The sequence below is a fragment of the Pristis pectinata genome, chromosome 5 (assembly GCF_009764475.1).
Source record: "Pristis pectinata isolate sPriPec2 chromosome 5, sPriPec2.1.pri, whole genome shotgun sequence".
NCBI lineage: Eukaryota > Metazoa > Chordata > Chondrichthyes > Rhinopristiformes > Pristidae > Pristis > Pristis pectinata.
In genome coordinates, this window is record NC_067409.1 from 86,106,869 (window position 1) to 86,127,099 (window position 20,231).

Sequence of the window (20,231 nt, forward strand, 5' to 3'; positions counted from 1 at the left end):
ACTGTGTGTTTCGATGTACATGTGACTAATAAATAAATATCTTGTCTTATCTTACCTCACATCAGCAGTGCATTCAGACCCTGAGATTATATGAGAAATATGACTGGAGAAAGCTGGTTATATTGAAAGAGCTGACTCAAAGGAAGCCACACTAGTTGTTGAATTTAGAAACCTACATATTTATAACATGTAAGTGCAAAATTTATTTGGAACTCTGCACTCTCAATGTTACCTTGATGAGTTTACTAATTCCTGTCCAAGAAGCTGCTATGGGAAACCAATTTGCCTGGAATAAAACATTCCACATAGGGTTTCGCCAAGCAAATGGCATAGCTCAAAGAATTTTACTTTGCACTAATCAACAAGCCTATTAACGTAACAGTCCAATGTGATGGATTTCTTGTAAAGAAGTTGAATTGTATTCCGCTGAAAGAAACAGCACACTATGTTAGAGATCAGAATTAACAATGCTAGCAGTTATATGAAGACATTTTACTCATGGTGTAGGTTATTGTCTGAGCAATGCACTGTACCAAAAGGTCAGAAGATCAATGGGGATTGGTACTTGGGCCTTATCTACATATGTGGAGCAGGTTGTCAGCAGATATTGAATGCCAACCAGTATCTTAGCTAATGGAAGAAACCAGCTTCATTCTCCTGACTGCCTCAGGTATATCCTGAGGGAAAGTGGGATGGTGTTTTTTTGCTTAGGAGAGATGGTGTAATGTGAAAGGTCATGGCTGTCATGTGACACCACTGAGTACTGGTCGAAAGTGACACCACTGTCAATCAGGGTCTAGCCCCACCCAGCCATTTAGCAGCATACTCTGACCATTGGTCCCTGTGCACACCTCTCATACCTGGCCATGACCCATTGGACTTCTTGAATTACCTGAGCTAGCTCCACCCAGCTCCCCAGCACAATAAAGGATGCCACATGTATGTGGCCCTCTCTCTTTGATTGCTGCTGGGGTTGAAACCACGTCGAGGGACCACTGGTAAGAGTGTGTGTGTCCATGGGGGTTAAGGGACATTTTTAAGTAGATTCCCAGTAGCATAGAGCCGTTACTCCTCCCAGAGGCAGGGAGGGGGTTCAGGCACCGAATTGCATTTTTCTCTGACCATTTGCAACTAGCTTACTGTGTTTATTTGTGTGTGTACTTCACCCCTGTTGCGACTCCCCTCACGTTTCGCGATCACCTGAGTGCGTGCATATGGGTGTGCATCCGTTCCCGTCATTCTGTTCCCGCGTTTGTCTTTGTAAATAAATTCTGTTTAAAATCCAAAGACTGTGGCCGCATACCTCTACTTTTGAGACCCGAAAGAACCTTTTCCCACAACAGATGGAGAGGAATTTCTTCTCTCAGCGGTCATGAATCTTTAGAATTCTCTACTCTAGAGATCAGTGAACTGTGAATCATTGAATATTTTCAAGGCCAAGATTGAGTTTCGGTTGATTGGAGAGTTGTAGGTTTCGGGGAAAGTGAAGCAGAGGCCAAGATTAGATCAGTTAGAATCCAATTGAATGGCTTGCAGCGTCACATGGTCCACTCCTGCTTCTATTCTGTATGCTCTTAAGGGGATGAGGAGCGATAGAGTGGTGGTTAACGCAGGCAATGGAGAAGTTAGTCCATGATGACTATGAAGTTAGATTGATATTCCTGTTCCATATGGCTCCACAGGATAAAGCAATGAGAATAGCCTCCTTTAATTTCTGGCTGGAGGACAATTCTGAACAGGACAAGCTTGACAACTGCTCCACTCATCCAAAACCAACTTTGGCAAGAGGCTACAGAACTTGTAAGCTCCCACCCCACCCCTCATATATGCTAAGGATTTATCACCTAATTTAAGCAGCTGGCCAGGAGGATAACTGAGCACATACTATTTCATTGCTACACCTGTGTCCATTGTGACCATTTTATGCATATAATACTTGCACTCCCTTACCAATTGTTACCAAGTGGTATTGGCACCATTCAGTTGATTAAAAAATCCTCTGGATGATTGCTAAGAATTGGCATACGGTTGTCATCAATAGGGATGCATTGAACTGAAGGTATTGAACATCTCTACTTGGGTATTACTGAAGATTATAGGACATTTAGCCATTCTTTCTATACACAAAGATGCTCTGCAGCAGAAGATTCCTGCAGAACTCCATCTTTTTATGACCAATGCGACATAAGTTTGATATTATTTTGATTCCGGTTGTCCACATTTTCAATCATCTGCCAAGCACTTGTTGCAAGCAGAATTTACTACAGTTGTGAATTTCATGCATATGATCTGTCAGCCAAACATTTAATAATCTTAGTTCTTGGCCTAATCCTTGGAATAAAGCCTCTTTTAGACTTACTTTTTTTTACATTGCCATGTCTTTTCCCAATTTAGTTGCAAGTTGCATTCCTTTCACTCATACGTTATTGAATCTTTTACTTTTTCTTTAAATATACCTGCAAATACAAATATTACCTTGTTTTACCAGTTCCCTTTTCAAAGAATATTTGTAGCCATTTTCTCATTATCTCTGGCAAAATGTATATTTTGTTTTATACATCAATTGGTTTTATATTAGCCAAGAATAGTTGCAGAAACTGGCACCAAATGGGCATCTGTTGTGAAACAGATTCGGGGTCTTAGAAGGCAAGGACTCTGAACACAGTCTGGCAGTAAATAATTTACTTACAAAAGATGAGCAGGGAAAATGGTAACAGGAATAACACACACGCACAAGGTTTATAGCAAGTGTGGGAAAATCACAACAGGGGTAAAATCCACACACACACACCAGACTAGGTACATACAATCAAGGAAAAGCAATACAATACCCGCCACCCTTTGACTCAGTGGAGGCACGGATCTATGCTACTAGGGACGCTAACTAAAACGCTCCCAACCCTTTAACAGTGCACACCTCACCAATGATTTCTCCAGCGCCATCCCACGGTACTTGGCCTGGGGTGAAGTAGGGTGATCCCTTGAAGACAAAGAGAAAGAGCCGAGCGCATGTGGCGCTCTTTATAGTGCTGGAGGGCTGGGAGGTCCAGCCCAGGTAATTTACAAAGGCCAATGGCCCAGTGCCAGCAAGGACTTAATTGAGTACAAAGGCCATTGGTCAGGTGTGTGCTGATGGGTGGGGCGGGGCCAAACCTTGCTTGGCAGTGGTGTGTCTTCCAACCAGGTAAGGGGCAGTGCTGTCACATGACAGCCACCACCCTCCACAATACAATCCACCCCTCGGAAGTCACACCACTCGCCAATCATTACATGGAATACAGTGAAAAGAAAACCCATATATCGTAAAAGAAGTCCTACCCTTAACAGACCGATAACTCATGGTAACAACTATAACAACTATTTCTAAACTTAAAGCTATAGGTTGATATACAGCACTAATGAAAGGCAGATGTGCTCTTGATAATCTGGCAAGCACAACATAATATACAGACAGCAATAACAATGAGAATGAGAGCAGTTGCCCAGTGGATGTCAGTTGCTGACCATCCCCCCAGAGACCCAAACGTCCACCAGTTTCCCCATGAGGTGTCGTGCCGGAGGAACTGGTCCCTCGATTTTTGAATTTTAGCCACCGAGTCCTGAATATGAGTGGCCAAGTGGCTGATGTTCCTTGACTCATCAGGGATAAATGTGCAGCACTCCTTACTAATCACAGCACAGGTACCACCATCAGCAGTGAGTAGGTAATCCAGGGCCATTCCATTCTGCAGGGCGACCATCCTGACGGCCATCAGCTCTGCTGCCGTTCGAGTCGACGCATCTTCGGTGTGTTGCAGTGCCACTGCCATTTCTTTGGCCAGTGTCTCGAGCACGCTGGTCATCTGGATGACCTCACTGGACAATCGGGCTGTGCCATAACTGGGAAAGGCTATCATCCAAAACCTCTCTGCCTCCATAATGGCCCTCTTGTCCTGGTGGCTGCTGTATGCCGGGTGCTCCCCAAGATCGTCGAGGGAGTGGATGTAGGGCACCACAAATGCTGGATAGCAGCAACCGTACCAGCTTGCAGGGAGCCATGGGTAGGCATGGTGGCCGCAAGTCCAGTGGGTCCCATTCAAAATCCAGGGAGCCCCCAGCTTAGCAGCACCATCAGCAGTGGTCACTGGGGCACCCGGATACCAGTCTCGCTCGCAGTCGCTGTGACCAACTGAAAGGGTGGAACCGTGCTCATTCATGAGCATTCCTTAGGTCTGCTCACCAGCTGTGGAATGACCCTTTGAGTCAGGGCTCAGGTGGAGGTCAAATTGTAGGGAGGGAGATACCAGTTCCTGAAACACCCACCCCATCAGGGATCGCTGGAAGAGATGTTGCGTAGTGGTGAGGGGAGTGGTGGTGGACTGCCCTCCAAAACAGATGCCAAAACCCACAGGAACGAAAAGTCTATGCAAACAGTTCATCTGAAAGTCATCCAGCAGGATCGACGTAAGTGGCAGAGCTATGGGCAGAGGTTTGGTCCAGAAACTGAGTAGGATTCTGGACCCTTGGATCTTCTGCCAGAGACCTGTAATTCAAAAGGGACACCTACCTGGAGGGGAGCAAGTGGCAGTGCTTGTTCAATAGCTTGCTTATCTGTTTCAAAAGCAGCCTGTTGTTTGGGTCCCCATAAGAATGTGGCTTTCTTACAGGAGATTAAACTGTGGCAGATAGTGGGGCTATGAATATCTAAATCCACCACTGCGTACCAAGGCTTGTCCGAGTGCCCCACAATGTCCTCCACTAGGGTGACTATGTCGGGCACGGCGGCAGCGAGGGGGAGGGGGGCAGACTTGTTGAGATGTCTGTAGTCCATCATCATGCACCACGTCCCATTCTTTTTGCAGATGGGCCAGACGGCACTGTTGAAGGGAGAGGCTGTGGGCCTAATGATGCCCCCCCCCCCCCCCCCGCAGTAGGGCTTGGACAACCTCAGTGATATCTTGGTGTCCCCCCAGCATTCGGTACTATCAGCTACAGATGACCTTGGAGGGAGGGGGGACAATAACTGGTTCCCATTTGGCTGCCCCAACTATGACTGTAGTCCGTGCAACCCTGAATGTAAACTTGCCCCGGTTAGTATGAAGGGACTGTCCCTTTAAAACATTGATTCCTAGAATGCACTCAGGCGAGGCTGCTATCAAAACTGTTACAGGTCGAGGAGGTTGGTTCCTGATGACCATATGGATTGTGACTTCCCTCGCAGGTAAAAGGGAACCCCCTAACCCCTCTATTTGCATCTGTGTCCCTTTCCACCCGGCGGGGTTGCCCGGGATGATGGTGTGTTGGGCACCCGTGTTGACAAGTGCCATCCACCTCTGTATGTTCCCCCTTCCCCAATGTACAGCTATGGGTGTATGTGGCCTCAGGTCTCCCAGACAGGAGAGGGCGAGGGAACAAATGCGCCAGGGGCCCTGGCCTTCATCCTGTGGGGGTTGGGGTGGGGGGCGGGGAAGGGGGTGGATGTCTGCCACCCTGTGGGTAAAGGTTCCTGCTGGCGGAGATGGGACATCTCCTGTCTCAGCAGGTCCCGGAGCTCAGCCTTGAGGGCAGGGGAGACTGTTTCAAGTGGGGGAGGGGCAGAGGCAGTGTCGGTGGGGGCAGCCCACATGGTCCGGAGGTTGGGGGTGCCCCCTATGTCGGGCTTGATCCCAGGGTGGTTGTGGATTTTCCCCTGGCCAGAGTTCCACCCGCAAAGCTCTTTCCACAGTGTGTAATTGGTGGAGGTCGGGATCCCATCTATGCTGGTGTCGTCCACCCCTGCGTGCAGCAGGTCCAAGAATAACTGTTTGCGTGTCAAACGAGGGGTTGTGTCTTCAGCCCTCATCTTCGCCCTACAAACCTGGGTGGGCGTCCCCCTGCTGCATGTACTCTAGCCCTTCCAGGAGGGTGATGGCGTCCCGCATGGTCTTCCCATCAGCCAGAACCATGAGGGGCAGGACTACTGGCCTCAAATCGGGGCACGCGGTGGTGACCAGGTATCCCGCTAGTACGCTGGTCACCCTGTATTTTCTAAAAAGTTGCGATCGCGGACTCTCTCATAAATGCCATTCACCAACACCCATTCCCTGATGACCCTGGTGCCCTCACTGACCGTGCTCCATTGCGGTCACCCATATAAATCCCACTTGAGAAGGGTAGGGTACCAGACCCTCATGGCAATCACTACCCAATCCCACAGGGTAGTGCCGTCCCGGATCCCTTCCTGTGGCGCGCGTAGGGCATTGTTGACACCCCGCTGGTTGGACAGGCTCCCCAGGGCGCTTGCTTCCTGGCGAGAGAGGCTCACGTTGGGGGGCCTCTTATCCCACAGCCAGAGCAGCCATGCGGCCAGGTGCTCAACCGGCTGCTGGTGGTACCGATCTGCCAGCTGGGTCAGCTCCTTGGCTGAGAAATCCCGGGTCTCCGTAGTCTTGGAGGGACCACAGGCACATTCCCCTGCGGTGTCCTCATCCTCACTCCCCTCCCTTCTTTGGTGGACCTGGGTCTGCTTGGTGACTGGTCGAGCATGCAGGGCTTCAGGTGGGAAGGGGGGAGGGCGCGTGTGATGGAACCCAGGCTCCTTGGGCACCCCCTCCTTGTCATTATCCATCCATATATCCCCATCCCCCAAACATGCATCCAGCTTGTTGCTGCGCCGGATCAGGGCTTGAATTTTGTGGGGGTCTGGCTGCCAGCCAGACCGGCGGGCTGCCTGTGCCTGCTGCATTTGGATCAGCCTGCAGGTGACCTCGGTACCTCTGGCCTCGAGGTCATTGGCTTGGGTCTGGATAGCCTGGACTGCCTTCTGCAGTGTACAGCAGCGCAGCTGGAGCACCTCTATCTCCTTGTCTTTTTGGTGACACATATCTTGTATCTGGCCAGTAATCCTGACCTGACATCTCAGGAGGGACACAAACAGCCAGAAGGCACCCCTTTGACTCCCCTTAGCCTTGGGGAACCCTGACTTCTGGAGGAGGGAGACCATGTGATGCTCCATTTTCTCACCACAGGCGTCCAACTGCTCGGCCTAGTCCAATGGTTTACCGTGGTCCGCCAGCATGCTGGCCAAGCTCCCAAATCCCTCCCTCTCGTCGGTCCACCCAGGAATCCTATCCCCGGTGCCTGCACTGGCTTTCTTGACCCTGTTCCAGAACATCCTTCCCTGTGACTGTGTTCAGCCAAGACCTTTGAGACCCTGCTTGCAGTGCCAAATGTTGTGAAACAGATTCGGGGTCTCAGAAGGCAAGGATCCTGAACACAGTCTGGCAGTAAATGATGTATTTACAAAAGACAAGCAGGGAAAATGGTAATGGGAATAATACACACACACACGCATGGTTTATAGCAAGCATGGGAAAATCGCAATGGGGTAAAATACACACACACACACACACACACACACACACACACACACACACACACCAGACTAAGTACATACAATCAAGGAAAAGCAATACAATACCCGCCACCCCTTGACTCAGTGCAGGCAGGGCTCTATGCTACTAGGGACACTAACTAAAATGCTCCCAACCCTTTAACAGTGCACACCTCACCAATGATTTCTCCAGTGCCATCCCACGGTACTCGGCCTGGAGTGAAGCAGGGTGATCCCTCGAAGAGAAAGAGTCAAGCACATGTAGTGCCCCTTATAGTGCTGGGGGGGGGTGGGGGGGGTGTCCAGCCCAGGTAATTTACAAAGGCCAATGGCCCGGTGCCAGCAATGACTAATTGATTACAAAGGCCAATGGTCAGGTGTGCGCTGATGGGTGGGGCGGGGCCAAACCTTGCTTGGCAGTGGTGTGCCTTCCGACCGAGTAGAGGGGGCAGTGTTGTCACGTGACAGCCACGACCCTCCACAATACAGAATCATGGTTTGAATGTGTAGTTGAAGAGGTGGTCCTGCTTTACATGCCTCAATATGAATCACTGGTCAATGCTTTGCACAACTCAGCTGGTTTCAGTGCTGAAGTGTTCCATTGCTAAATCCTGGGACAAAAGATAGTCCAGAATGTAGCAGCCTGAATTATGTTTTAATCCAGGAGAGTTACTTAGTTTAAAGGAATAATTGTTTGGGACATTGTAGACATGAGAATGAGTCAGAGCATACACCATGCATGATCTGCAACTTGATGATGAATGCTGAGTGCATCAGCGTAAAACAAATGTAAGAATTCTGATTCACATATTCAAGAAATCTAATGCTTGCTTCAGATAATTGCCTGGACACTTGTACCCACTTTGGCATTTGGAACAAGTCCAGAAGAAATAAGATATGAGAAATTGTGGTCAGCAGCTTAAGCACTTACTGCAAAGCTTCCTATATGAAAATGAGGAGAGAATTCCTCCTTCTAATTAGATGCAAGAGAGGACTTTCCTGTTTATACTAATCCCATTTTCAGCACTTGGTCCATCGCCTTCTATGTTCCTTTTTCACTCCTACATTGTATTATCACTCTCCAGCTGCCTCTGTTAACCCTTCAGCTGGATGACCTCTAGATCTTATCTCCACTGGAACCCTGGGCTCACACTATCAACAATGTTAGTTTTTTTTGGGTAAGTATCCAATTGGATATGCAATTATATAGTTACCACAATCACTTGGTCTTTCTTGGATACTTACCCAAAATCATACAAAGAACATTTCCTGCATAATGATTAAAAATCTGGCACCAAATAAAGTTTTGCCTTTTTAAGTCTGTCAAATGATACCCCAGTTAATAAACTCCAGATGTGCTTTAATGCAAAATTATGCACACGATGATTGTTAGGCCATTTGCATTTCTTAATGGTACATAATTGATTTATCCATTACAGTAAAATTTGGTAGACATCAGCAAGATTTAACTTTGTGTATTTTGTAAGGATCTTTCATAGGGTGCATTCTTGGTCCAGGAAGCTTCTTTGAGACTCCAGAAATTAATTTGTAAATCTAATTAAAGTAGAATTTGAAGGGATTTTCTGACCTTTATTTTGGAATTGAATCCAACATTAATATTGCTCAGATAACATTTCTGTGGTATTACTAGCTTGATCCTTCTGGAAACAACTCACTTAAAAGGGGCTGCCTGTAAGTTTATCACCTTTCACTGAATATTTCAAGCATTGTTTGGTTTTCCTTTCTTCATACCTAGCTTATAAGTAAGGGCTATTGCAGCAGAGGTTTTAGGATGACCATTTAAGGCCATCATATTGAGATAATGGGTGGTGCCATTTATTTGTGCAAAATTATGGAAGAAGCTGTCATGGAATCATAGAATTATACAGCATGGAAACAGGCCCTTCAGCCAACTGTGCCCATGGTGGCCGTCAAGAACCCATTATACTCATCTCATTTTCAACACTTGGCCCGTATGTTCTTTGTTCCATTTTCACTCCAGTGTTGTATAATCACTCTCCAGCTGCCTCTATTAACCCATTGGCTGGTTGACCTCTAAAACTCATCTCCACTGGAATCCCAGGCTCACACTATCACAGCTATTTCCTTTGTCCCATCCACCTTTCCCCACCCTCTCTGCGCCATAAAACTGACTTGTTTTCTCTCTTTCCCAGTTCTGACAAAGGGTCTTTGACCTGAAACATAAACTTGGTTTCTCTTTCTGCAGATACTCCCTGACCTGCTGAGTATTTCCACGATTTTCTGGTTTATTCAATATGGAAAGCATCTTGGTTACATTTTTACAGCTTTTATTTATCGTTTTCTTGTTCTTAGTGATCAAATAATTGCTAGCTGGAAACTGCAGTTCACTTTATAGTCCCAGTATCTGGTAATATTGAAAGCAAAGGGTCAAGGCAAAATACTTGCTATTTTGTTTAGCTTACTAGACAAGTCTGTGAGCCTTTTTGGGGTTTGCTAGACTTTGAACATCCTACTGCACTATGTCCAATCCAATATACAGTATAATGGATTTGGTTCATTGTGAATAATACAGTAGCAGGGATGATCACCATTGTTTACAGAACATATCCAGACTTCGATGAACACAGAATAATAATAAAAAGCTTGTGCCTTTGATAATTCCTTAATACCACCGGAACTGAGATTCTATTTCCAGTTACAACAATCAAATTACATGAGTTTCTTTGTTTTTCCTTCATGGATTTGTTTCCCTTGATGATCTCAGAAGATATTCTCATACCAATACCTTCTCATCACAGAGATGGAGGCCACTCAACCCATCAAGTCTACACTGCTCTTAGAGCATTCCCATCAGTCCCATTCTCCCTCTGTATCTATTCTATCTCACATGCCGATCAACGTCTCCTTGATTCTCCTGCCATTCACCTCTATTAGTGGTAACTAATTAGCTACCATCAAGTCTTTGGGATGATGAAGCATCCAAAAGGGAAACCCACACAGTCAGAGGGAGAACGTACAAACTCTATACAGACAGCACTTAAAACCATGATCAAACTGGACAGTTGGAATTGTGCGGCCACAGCACTACCTGCTGCACTACTGGGCCCAGCTTCAATTGAAAGACCACTGGTATCTTCTCATGTTCTTTGAGAAGCAAGGAAAAGCAAAGTAAATATCTAACTTTTCAAAGTTAAATAAACCAGGAAAAGACAATGTATTTTATATAGTAAGCATTGGTTCTAAACAGCAATGAAGGATAGATCTTATGTTCACCAAAATACTGGAATGCTGTCTTTATTAATAAAATCCAAGAATATTTGTAATTTCTATAAGTTATGGACAAGGGTTGTCTGATACATCTAGGGAGGTTTGAGGGGATTAATTCAAAATGGTTGGATTTAGTCACTTAACAAGCGGAATTATTTTGAAGAGATGAACAGGTTCAGGTAAGAATACAGTTGCAAGAGCAGGACAGATGTTGAATTTTTCAGATGTTAGAGCCTGCAGTATAAACAATTACTGGAATCACTGGGAAGAAGTATTCAAAAGCAGGCTTGTGATATAGTGTGGTTGTGGTTGTGATGGACACCTCCATTATCTTATATCTAATTTTCAATATCCAATATCGAAAAAACTTAAATAACCTGTCAGATTCTGCAAAGATATATGTGCAGTCAGCTCAATAACATGACAATTTGCTAAAGCCTTAAGAACCAAATAGATGATCATTAACTAAACTTTCCTTTGGCATATGATGACATATTATTCATTGCCTAGGAGCAATGTAAAAGGCAGCACAATTTGCTGTACTCAATTCAGATATCTCACATCCTGCACTGCATCCAACCAAAATGAAGGCTCATATTCAAGATCCTTGTGTCTTTCCTTTTATTATTATCCCTGTATATTCCATGAATCATGACAGATTCTGTATTACCTGGAGATAGTGGAAAGTAATGTGAACAAGATATTCTTTCTGCAGTGCCAAGACATCACTAGGAAGGGAAAACCATTTTGATGTGGTTCTTTGCTATTTCCTCACAGCTCCGTTTACTTTCTTTTGGGGAACTAAAAAGGCCCAGGGATTCACTCCCTGAGGTACGTTCTTGGTACCCAGCAATGGCAATCATTGGATTAGACTCAAGCATGGCATTGGGAATGTTAAAGTGGCAGTCAGTATACATTCAAGAACTTTGCGAGATTTCAAATCATATCCTATATATGTACTTCAACATATTCTGAATGTATAACCACTCTAGCACCTATCAGTTTTCTGATCAGCTACAGAAAATAGTTATATAGTGTAGGATCCTGCTTTTGCGGTAGTGTTCTTAAACCTTGAGACTGCTGGTGAGGAGAAAAAGATGAATGGTGATGTTTAACAAGTCTCAGTTTTCTATTTCTGATAATACCGATATCTATTTATCTTCCTTGTCCTTCTCCTGTCTCATTGCGCTCTGTTATCCAAAGGTGAAGACACTCAGTTGTCAGAATGTAAGCTGTGTGAAGAAGGAATTGAAAGGTAGTGAAGCATGGAGCACATGGAAGCCAGGGATGGTAAATGTGAAAATGGGGACTGATATACATAATATATCAGCATAATATAAAGGTATTTCAGTTCCTGACTACAGAGATATGGATAATGATCTTGTGAATACTTTTACGAGTCGGGGGATACAAGGAGAACATTTAACATATATGTTGTTTCTTTGTGGCCTGCACCAAAACAAAGATGACAGATGGGTGAGATAGCAATAGCATTCACAGGCCTGCTCTGCACCATCATTAGAGAGAGTTTGAGCTCATTAAGGCACATTCTGAAACTAGGTGGCTGTGGAAACATCTGAAAGCCAAATCTGGCTTCATGAATGATCCCAACAAGGTAATCAGTTCTATATGAAGACACAACAGAACTTTGTATACTGTGTGTATGCCTCCAAGTCAAATGCATTGCAATATATTGTATTAGGAAGCCTTTAACACTGCAATGTCAAAGTTCCTTGTCCATCCAAAGACTTGGGAATGCTGAGAGAAGAGCCTTCTCTATCCCATGAGGTATTTTGCAATCATTTAGTTGCCAAATCTTGACCCTTATAAAGGTAACATTTAGAATAGAAGCAACAGGCAATCTGCTGGTAGAACTCAGTGGGTCGAGCAGCATTTGAAGGAGGAAAGGGACTGTTGATGTTTTGGATTTCGACCCAAAATGTTGACAATTCCTTTCCTCCCACAGATGCTGCTCGACCCACTAGGTTCTTCCAGCAGATTGTTTGTTGCTCCAGGTTCCAGCTTCTGTTGTGTCTTGTTTCCAATATTTAGAAGAGTTCTTAAGACAAGACAGGGCTACAAAGAGTGTGCATAGTGATAAAAAGTACTCTTTCTGTAAATCATCATAGTAACATTGGAATGGTTGACATTAGACTGCTCACTGTTGGCTTTGAGTGGCTTTTACACTGGGGATCAAGATTTCTACAGTGAATAACTGTGAGGAACATGGAATTTAAGACAATAGAGAGGTTATTGAGTTGAGATTTCTATAATTCTGCCTGGAATTCTATTTAGAAGCAGTTGTCTGTGCGATTGCTTTTTGTTCTTCACACGTCTCATTTACCACATTAACAATATCATCAGCCTCTCTTGGTGGCAATTAATGCAATAGCTACTATCTGTCCTATCCTGATTACAAGCACACTCAACATGCTGCCATAATTGTGAGGCAGTACTTGGAGCATCTTGGAGAGAATCCTTTGACCTGCTCAAGCTTGTATCCTTTTTCGAATATTCAAAAATCATTGATCCAATTTTCTTGCTGGATTTTCAAACCTCAGTTACCATATATGTGCAATCACACTACAAGAGCAAGAAATTCAAACTTTCTCATCTAATTAAGGTTAAATTTGATAGTTCAAATGGAAACAACACTGCATAAGCAATTAGACCAGCTTCTCTTTTTAATTTTGTTTCCCAAATCTTAATTGTGGCATTTTCTGTAAAGATTTGGAAACCTCACAAGAGAAAGACAATCAGAGATAAAGTTAAAACAATTACCATGGATTCTGTTTAATTTTTCTTCTTTCTTATGGACTTTGCATTTGTTTGGCTTGCATCTTAATCCATTTTTGAATTCTATATTTTAACTCAGAATTCTGATCTGGTTTTCTTGGATTTGTTTTGAATTCAATTTGTAATATTTTTCACAGCCTCTTTTTGGTATTTGTATAACTGGTTTTGATGTCCTCAAGTACTTTAATTCTCTCTGATCTATTGCAGGGTTCTTGAGTCTTTCACACCATGCATTTTTAAAAAAAAAATATTTATCTTTTGATTCAATGAAAAACTCAATTAGACCAGAAAGATACAGTAAATGCAAGGAACCTCAACAGTTAGGAATTCTGTGGTGAGGGCTCACATTCCAGTTCTCAAGAGACATGCAAAATGGGAGGCCCCAAAGATCATGGCCCCAACCCAATAACTGAGAGTGTGTGGGCAAGTCTGCATGCATATTATGGGGCTCAACATGTGGGAAGTGCCAGCAATCCTGTGCCAGGATTTACCCCTACGAAGTGACCCCCACACAAATGTAGCAGTCCTGAACTTGCTGGCTGAGCTCTGCTGGGGATTTTTAGCAGTGATATGGTGTAATATTCTTCTTGGTGTCCAGTGGTAAAGCATGCAGTTTTGCACTGGAGAATCTGGCCACTGAATTGGCACCAGCTTAGGCCTCGAGCAGAAATAATGATTCATTCGTTTGGGCAAAAAAGAATTGTGCCAGTAATTTACATTTTTTAAAAATTAATTGAACGTTCTATGTTTTTGATTGCTTGAAAGAATTCTTAAATGCTTTCAAACTGTCACAATTTTATCTATTCATTGCTAACTCTTAACAAATTTTGAGCCTGATATGTTGTTGAACTCTTCTTCTGCTGCCTCTGCCTCTGTGCTCATTTCTTCACTCCAGACTGTAGACCCTTTCCCCATCTTCAGAATTCCCCATCCACACGGATGCCTTCCTTCAGCCTCTTATGCACTCTAGATCTATTCATTCCTAACAAAAAGAAGCATAATCGCTCTCTAACTGCGCCATTAATCCATTCGACCTGGTCTCACCCAGGCAATCCAGACCTCACCCTATCACAGATATTCTCTTTGTCCTATCCATTTCTCCCTCCACTTTCTCTGCAACTTCAAATATTTCTTTTTAATCTCTATTTCCCGAACAAAGATTCTCTCACCTGAAACATTAACTATTTTTTTTTCCATATATGCTGCTCAATCTGCTGAGGGTTTCTAGCATTTTGTGATTTTGTTTAGATTTCCAGCACTTGTACTGTTTTTTTTCGATGTTCCAAGAATTATTAAAACTTTTTTGATTAATTTGTTTAGTTTATTTTCCATGTTTCATTTTTCAGGGACATTCGGAAACAATCATTATCTTTGACAGTTAGAAAGCCAATAAAGCTGAGCGAGATTTTTCCAGTGCTTCATGGGTGGAGCACAGAATGGTTTTAGCGTGATGGCATTATATCAGATGAAACACTTTGTTTTAACTTATTGGGTTGGAATTGGAATTGGTTTATTATTGTCACTGGTACTGAGGTACGGTGAAAAACTTGCTTTGCATACCATTCATAGAGATCAATTCATGACACAGTGCATTGAGGTAGTACAAGGGAAAACAATACAGAATGCAGAATAAAGTATCACAGCTATAGAGAAAGTGCAGTGCAGGTAGACAGTAAGGTACAAGGTCATAACGAGGTAAATTGTGAGGTCAAGAGTACATTTTAACATACTAGGAAACCATTCAATAGTGTTATAACAGTGGGATAGAAGCTGACCTTGAGCCTCGTGACACGTGCTTTCAGGCTTTTGTATCTTCTGGCTGATGGGAGAGGAGAGAAGAGAGAATGTCTGGGGTGGGTTGGGTCTTTGGCTATGCTGGCTGCTTTACCGAGGCAGTGAGAAGTGTAGATAGGGTCCATGGAGGGAAGGCTGGTTTCTTTGATGTGCTGAGCTGTGTCCACAACTCTCTGCAGTTTCCTGCAGTCACGGGCAGAGCAGTTGCCATACCAAGCCATGATGCATCCAGATAGGATGCTTTCTATGGTGCATTGATAAAAGTTGGTGAGTGTCAAAGGGGACATGCCAAATTTCTTTAGCCTCTTGAGAAAGTAGAGATGCTGGTGAGATTTCTTGGCTGTGATATCTACATGGTTAGACCAGGACAGGCTATTGGTGATGTTCACTCCAAGGAACTTAAAGCTCTCAACCCTCTTGACTCAGCACTGTTTGATGTGCACCGCTTCCCTTCCTGAAGTCCATGACCAGCTCTTTTGTTTTGCTGACACTGAGGGAAAGGTTGTTGTCATGACACCACATCACTAAGCTCTCTATCTCCTTCCTGTACTCTTGAGATACAGTCCACTATGGTGGTATCAGTTGCAAACTTGTAGGTGGAATTAGAGCAGAAGCTGGCCACACAGTCATGAGTATATAGGGAGTAGAGTAGGGGGCTGAGGACACAGCCTTGTGGGACACCAATGTTGAGAATAATTGTGCCGGACGTGTTGCTGTCTCTCCTTACTGATTGCAGTCTGTTGTTCAGGAAGTCAAGGATCCAGTTGCAGATGGAGGTGTTGAGTCCCAGGTCTTGGAGCTTGGTGATGCGTTTGCTTGGAATTATAGTATTGAAGGTGGAGGTGTAGTCAATAAACAATAGTCTAACGTAGGTGTCTTTACTGTCCAGATGCTCCAGAGATGAGTTTAGAGCCAGGGAGATGGCATTCTGATGGTAGGGAAATTGCAGTGGGTCGAGGTTGTCTGGGAGGCTGGAGTTAATGAGTGTCATATCCAGCCTCTCGAAGTACTTCATGATGGTGCATGTCAGAGCCACTGGGCGGTAGTCATTAAGGCACATTACCCTGTTTTTCTTAGGTACTGGGATGGTAGTAGTAGTCTTAAAGTAGGTGGGAACCTTAGATTGAAGCAGGGAGAGGTTAAAAATATCTGCAAATACCCCCACCAGCTGATCTGTACAGGATCTGAGGACACGGCCAGGGACACCATCCAGGCCAGATGCTTTCCGTGGGTTCACTCTCCAAAAGACCAATCTTACATCCTCAACGGTGACCATGGGGTCTGGTGCTTTGGAGGCTGTCGGAGTGGGTGGTGACATACCAATCCCCTTCTGTTCAAAATGTGAATAGAATACGTTAAGCTTAAGGATTGTACAGCACTTAATGACATTTTACCGTCGCAGGATTAGCAAAAGGTAATTTCATAATCAACTGGGAGTGCCAGAGCCAGTTTGCTACTGTCAGCAGCTTTGGACACAATTTGACCTCCAAAAATAGAACATTTTACATGTCTGCAATTACATTCTCTTACAAGGCACATCTGAAGTGCCAAGGAATACCCTTGGCAGGACGGGGGAAGTTACAATATACTTGCAGAGCCTAATACAAGTCAGAATAAATCAGCCTGCTTGATCAGCACCCATCCACTGACAGAAATATCCACCCCTCTATCAGTTCTACAAAAATGCACAGCACCAAGTTGTTAAGATATTGTTGGCAGCATCATCAAGCCATCCCGTCTACCAGTCCGTAGAATAACAAGAACAAATGCATATACATCCCATTACCTCCCAATTACTTTTGAGGCACAATGTTTCACAGCAATTACTTTTCCTTCCCCCTTGTCTCTGAATTGCTCTGAATCTCCACAGATTTGAACTACTTGTGTTAAGTTTTCTCAAGTGGCAACATGGGTCAGGCAAATACCTGCTCTCTCAATACTTCCTCCCTCCCGACTCTCCGTTCTGACAGCCCAAAGGAGAGAATCCCGAGCTGGAACCCGTTACTTTATTGAATCACTCAAAGAATGCGTGAACTGAGCCTCCGAGATTCAGGCAAGGACGGTCAGAATTTGTTAATTTTGTAATTATTATTGCCAACTCCTTACATTGGGAAATACTGAGAGGGATTCGGGTGAGGGGAGGAGCTTGCGAGCACTTTATTAATGTGAAACAGTGCAATTGCTTCAAGGTTTTAAGAACCTGCTGCATGCAGCTGACGGCTCGACATCCCATGGTGTGGTAGTGAGTAACCATTACATTTAAAATGCCTGTGCATGGGCTTTCTGCAGAATAAAGTATGCGATGATTGAACTGATGTTGTACAGTGCAATCCTGCGATTTCATTTACTTTAGGAACTGGTTTAATTAATGCTGCGCTCTCAGCTTTATACTATCCTTGACTTAAATTGTATAAACGTAAAATCAGCCAAACGATCTAAAAGTTGAAGATCCTTTTCACTATGGTGTAGAACTTCACTCAGAGGGAAATACGCGATCTTGCGCTGTACGTAATTCGATTTTATGTCCAAACATAGGCATTTGTTTGAAATGAATGATCTCTCTGCACCTTGCTTTTTTCAAACGTTACAGCGGTTCACGTTCCAGAGTATCACTTGCCAGTGTAGGTCAAGGATACGGAATTACTTTCTTTTATTACCCACGAAAGTGGTTATTGAGTTGCACCGGTTCCTTTTCTTCCAAGTGCCAACAAAGGATACAAGTTGCAGTATAAATGCACTCCATCGTGGTCCCCAGTCTGTGTGAATTTTTCTCCCTTCGACATCAACGGAAGGTTAGTTCTTGTTAGTTGGGAATATTAGTGAGCTGTCTATCGAGGGCGGCGAAAAGAACGGTTCCCTTCCAAGAGTGAGAAGGTGTGGAGCACGCGTTTAAAGTTTGGTGTAAAATGGAATGTTAATACAGTCCAGCGGACAGAAACTAAATCAGTAAGTACCTCGTAAAACAGCGAGAACATGATTTTAATCTGCTCTTATTATCCAGCCAGACTCCGACTGGCTTCACTGAGACTGATACAAATAGTTTGTTACTGATTTATTAAACAAGAGATAACCTGAATGCATGTTTACTAAATTAAGATGAGAACCCCGATCAAACAGGTTGTTTTTGCAACAAGAATCATTTTATTACATCGTTCAGAATATTAAAAAGTACGCAGATTAGAATACAGAAGGAGGGGGATAAAATGTCGCATTTTTCACCGAATATGACTTGAAATAGATTCATGAAATTCCATTGAAATTTGAAAATGAAAGTTCGCACATGGAATGAGGGCGCGCTTGTATTTTCAGAGAATAACGATAACATAATTAAAATATAATGTAGCTCCATTCACATCAAAGCATCTCAACCAATTTTATACTGGTGAATTAGTTTTTGCAGTAATGTTGCGTGGTCCACGGCGGTTCTATCCCGAGGGTATCTCGGAGCCCCGCTGCCCCTGGTCCCAGTTATGCGCCCCAGTGATATCCAACAGATTATCAGAAGATAACTAGTCCATCAATTGTTTCCCGTGTCATCGGTGGAGGAAAGTTGGCCCGCCCTCCTTCCAGCAACCATTTGGGACAGTCAATTCCATTTGAATTAACTTCTGAGTTACATTTTGGCAATATTTCAACCTCCATCAGCAGCGTCGGAGATGATAAAGCACGCAAAAACATGTAAAAAATTCTTCCTTTGGTGCTCCAGACCAGATTACTTGCTTGAGCCTTGGTATGAAGATTGAACCCAGAACCTTATGACTGAGGGAGATGCCTGTGTCTGTGGCCTGTTACAGTAGATGGAAATCAAAAGTGAAGCTGCAGATGCTGAAGAACTTAAAAAAAACAAAATACTAGAAATGCACAGATCAGGCAGCATTTCTGGAAAGAGAAAGGAGTTAAGGTCTCAGGACCAAGAGCCTTTGTTACAACTGAGAAGGCGAGAAATACAAGTTTGCTTTAGGTTGCGTGAAGGTGGGGGGCGGGGAGGGGGGGGTAGGATGGAAAGGACTAGGGAACATGTGTGGCAGGGTGAGATCAGGGTTGCCATGGGGATATATTGTAGAGTTCCTCTGGTCAGTGGGTTAATAGGAACAGTTAGAGGGTGATAATATAAACAAAGAGAGTAAAATGTTGTAAGGTGCAGGTCAGGCTGTGCTAATGAAGAGAGGAAAACTGAGCCAACATCACAGGTGGATGATTTAAGCAGAAATAGTTCCATTATAAACAGACAAGTTACCTGAAGTTGTAAAATTCAATATTGACCCCAGAAGACTGCAACATTCCTAGATAGAAGAAGAGATGCTTTTCCCCAAGCTTACATTGGGCTTCATTGTAACAGTGCAGGAGGCCACTGACTGATAAGGAAGAGTGGGAGTGGGATGGAGGATTAAAGTAGCAGGTGAGAGGAAGCCCAGGGTCATCCCCGTGGACTGAGCACAGGTGCTCTACAAAGTGCTCACCCAATCTGTATTTGTTGTCTCCATTGTAGAGGAGACCACTGTGTGAACACTGAATGCAATCTACTAGATTGGAAGGAGTGCAAATGAATTGCTGCTTCATCTGGAAAGACCTTTGAAACTCCTGAATGATGGGAAGGGAAGCGGCGAATGGAAAGGTGTTGAATATCCAGGGGTGCACAGGAAAGTTTCAAAAGAAGTCGCTTGTTGGGCACAGAAGAACAGACTGGAATGATTCCTTTGAATTTCTGAAAGAGGAGGGGAGGGGAAGATGTGTATGGCGGTGGAATCTTGTTGGAGTAGGTCGAAATTGCAAAGGTTGGTGGGGTGTAAGGTGAGGATCAGGAACCTCTATCCTTGCTTTTCCCAGGAAGGAAGGGGTGAGAACAGAAGTGTGGAAAATAGATGTGCTGTAGTTAAGTGCTCTGTCCACTGCAGTAGGGACAAATCACTCTGTCATCTATCACAGTGGTAGAGGACAGATTGCTCTCTGGCTTTTGCCTTATTCACCCTCAGTTGTTACTGTTTCCTTTATCAACTTTGATAAAATGTCTGTGCCATTTGCTCCAATTATGAAATTTTCC

The 20,231-nt window shown here is 44.1% G+C and overlaps 1 protein-coding gene across 1 annotated transcript in view; it reads left to right on the forward strand.

The window, feature by feature from the left end:
- Positions 1–17,397: 17,397 nt before the first annotated feature.
- Positions 17,398–20,231, forward strand: part of LOC127570984 (collagen alpha-6(VI) chain-like) — a 117,880-nt gene continuing 115,046 nt past the window's right edge. The window contains exons 1-2 of the mRNA XM_052016955.1: positions 17,398–17,432; positions 17,893–17,982. Of these exons, the coding sequence (XP_051872915.1) occupies positions 17,398–17,432; positions 17,893–17,982 (125 nt within the window). The remainder of the gene's footprint in view (positions 17,433–17,892; positions 17,983–20,231) is intronic.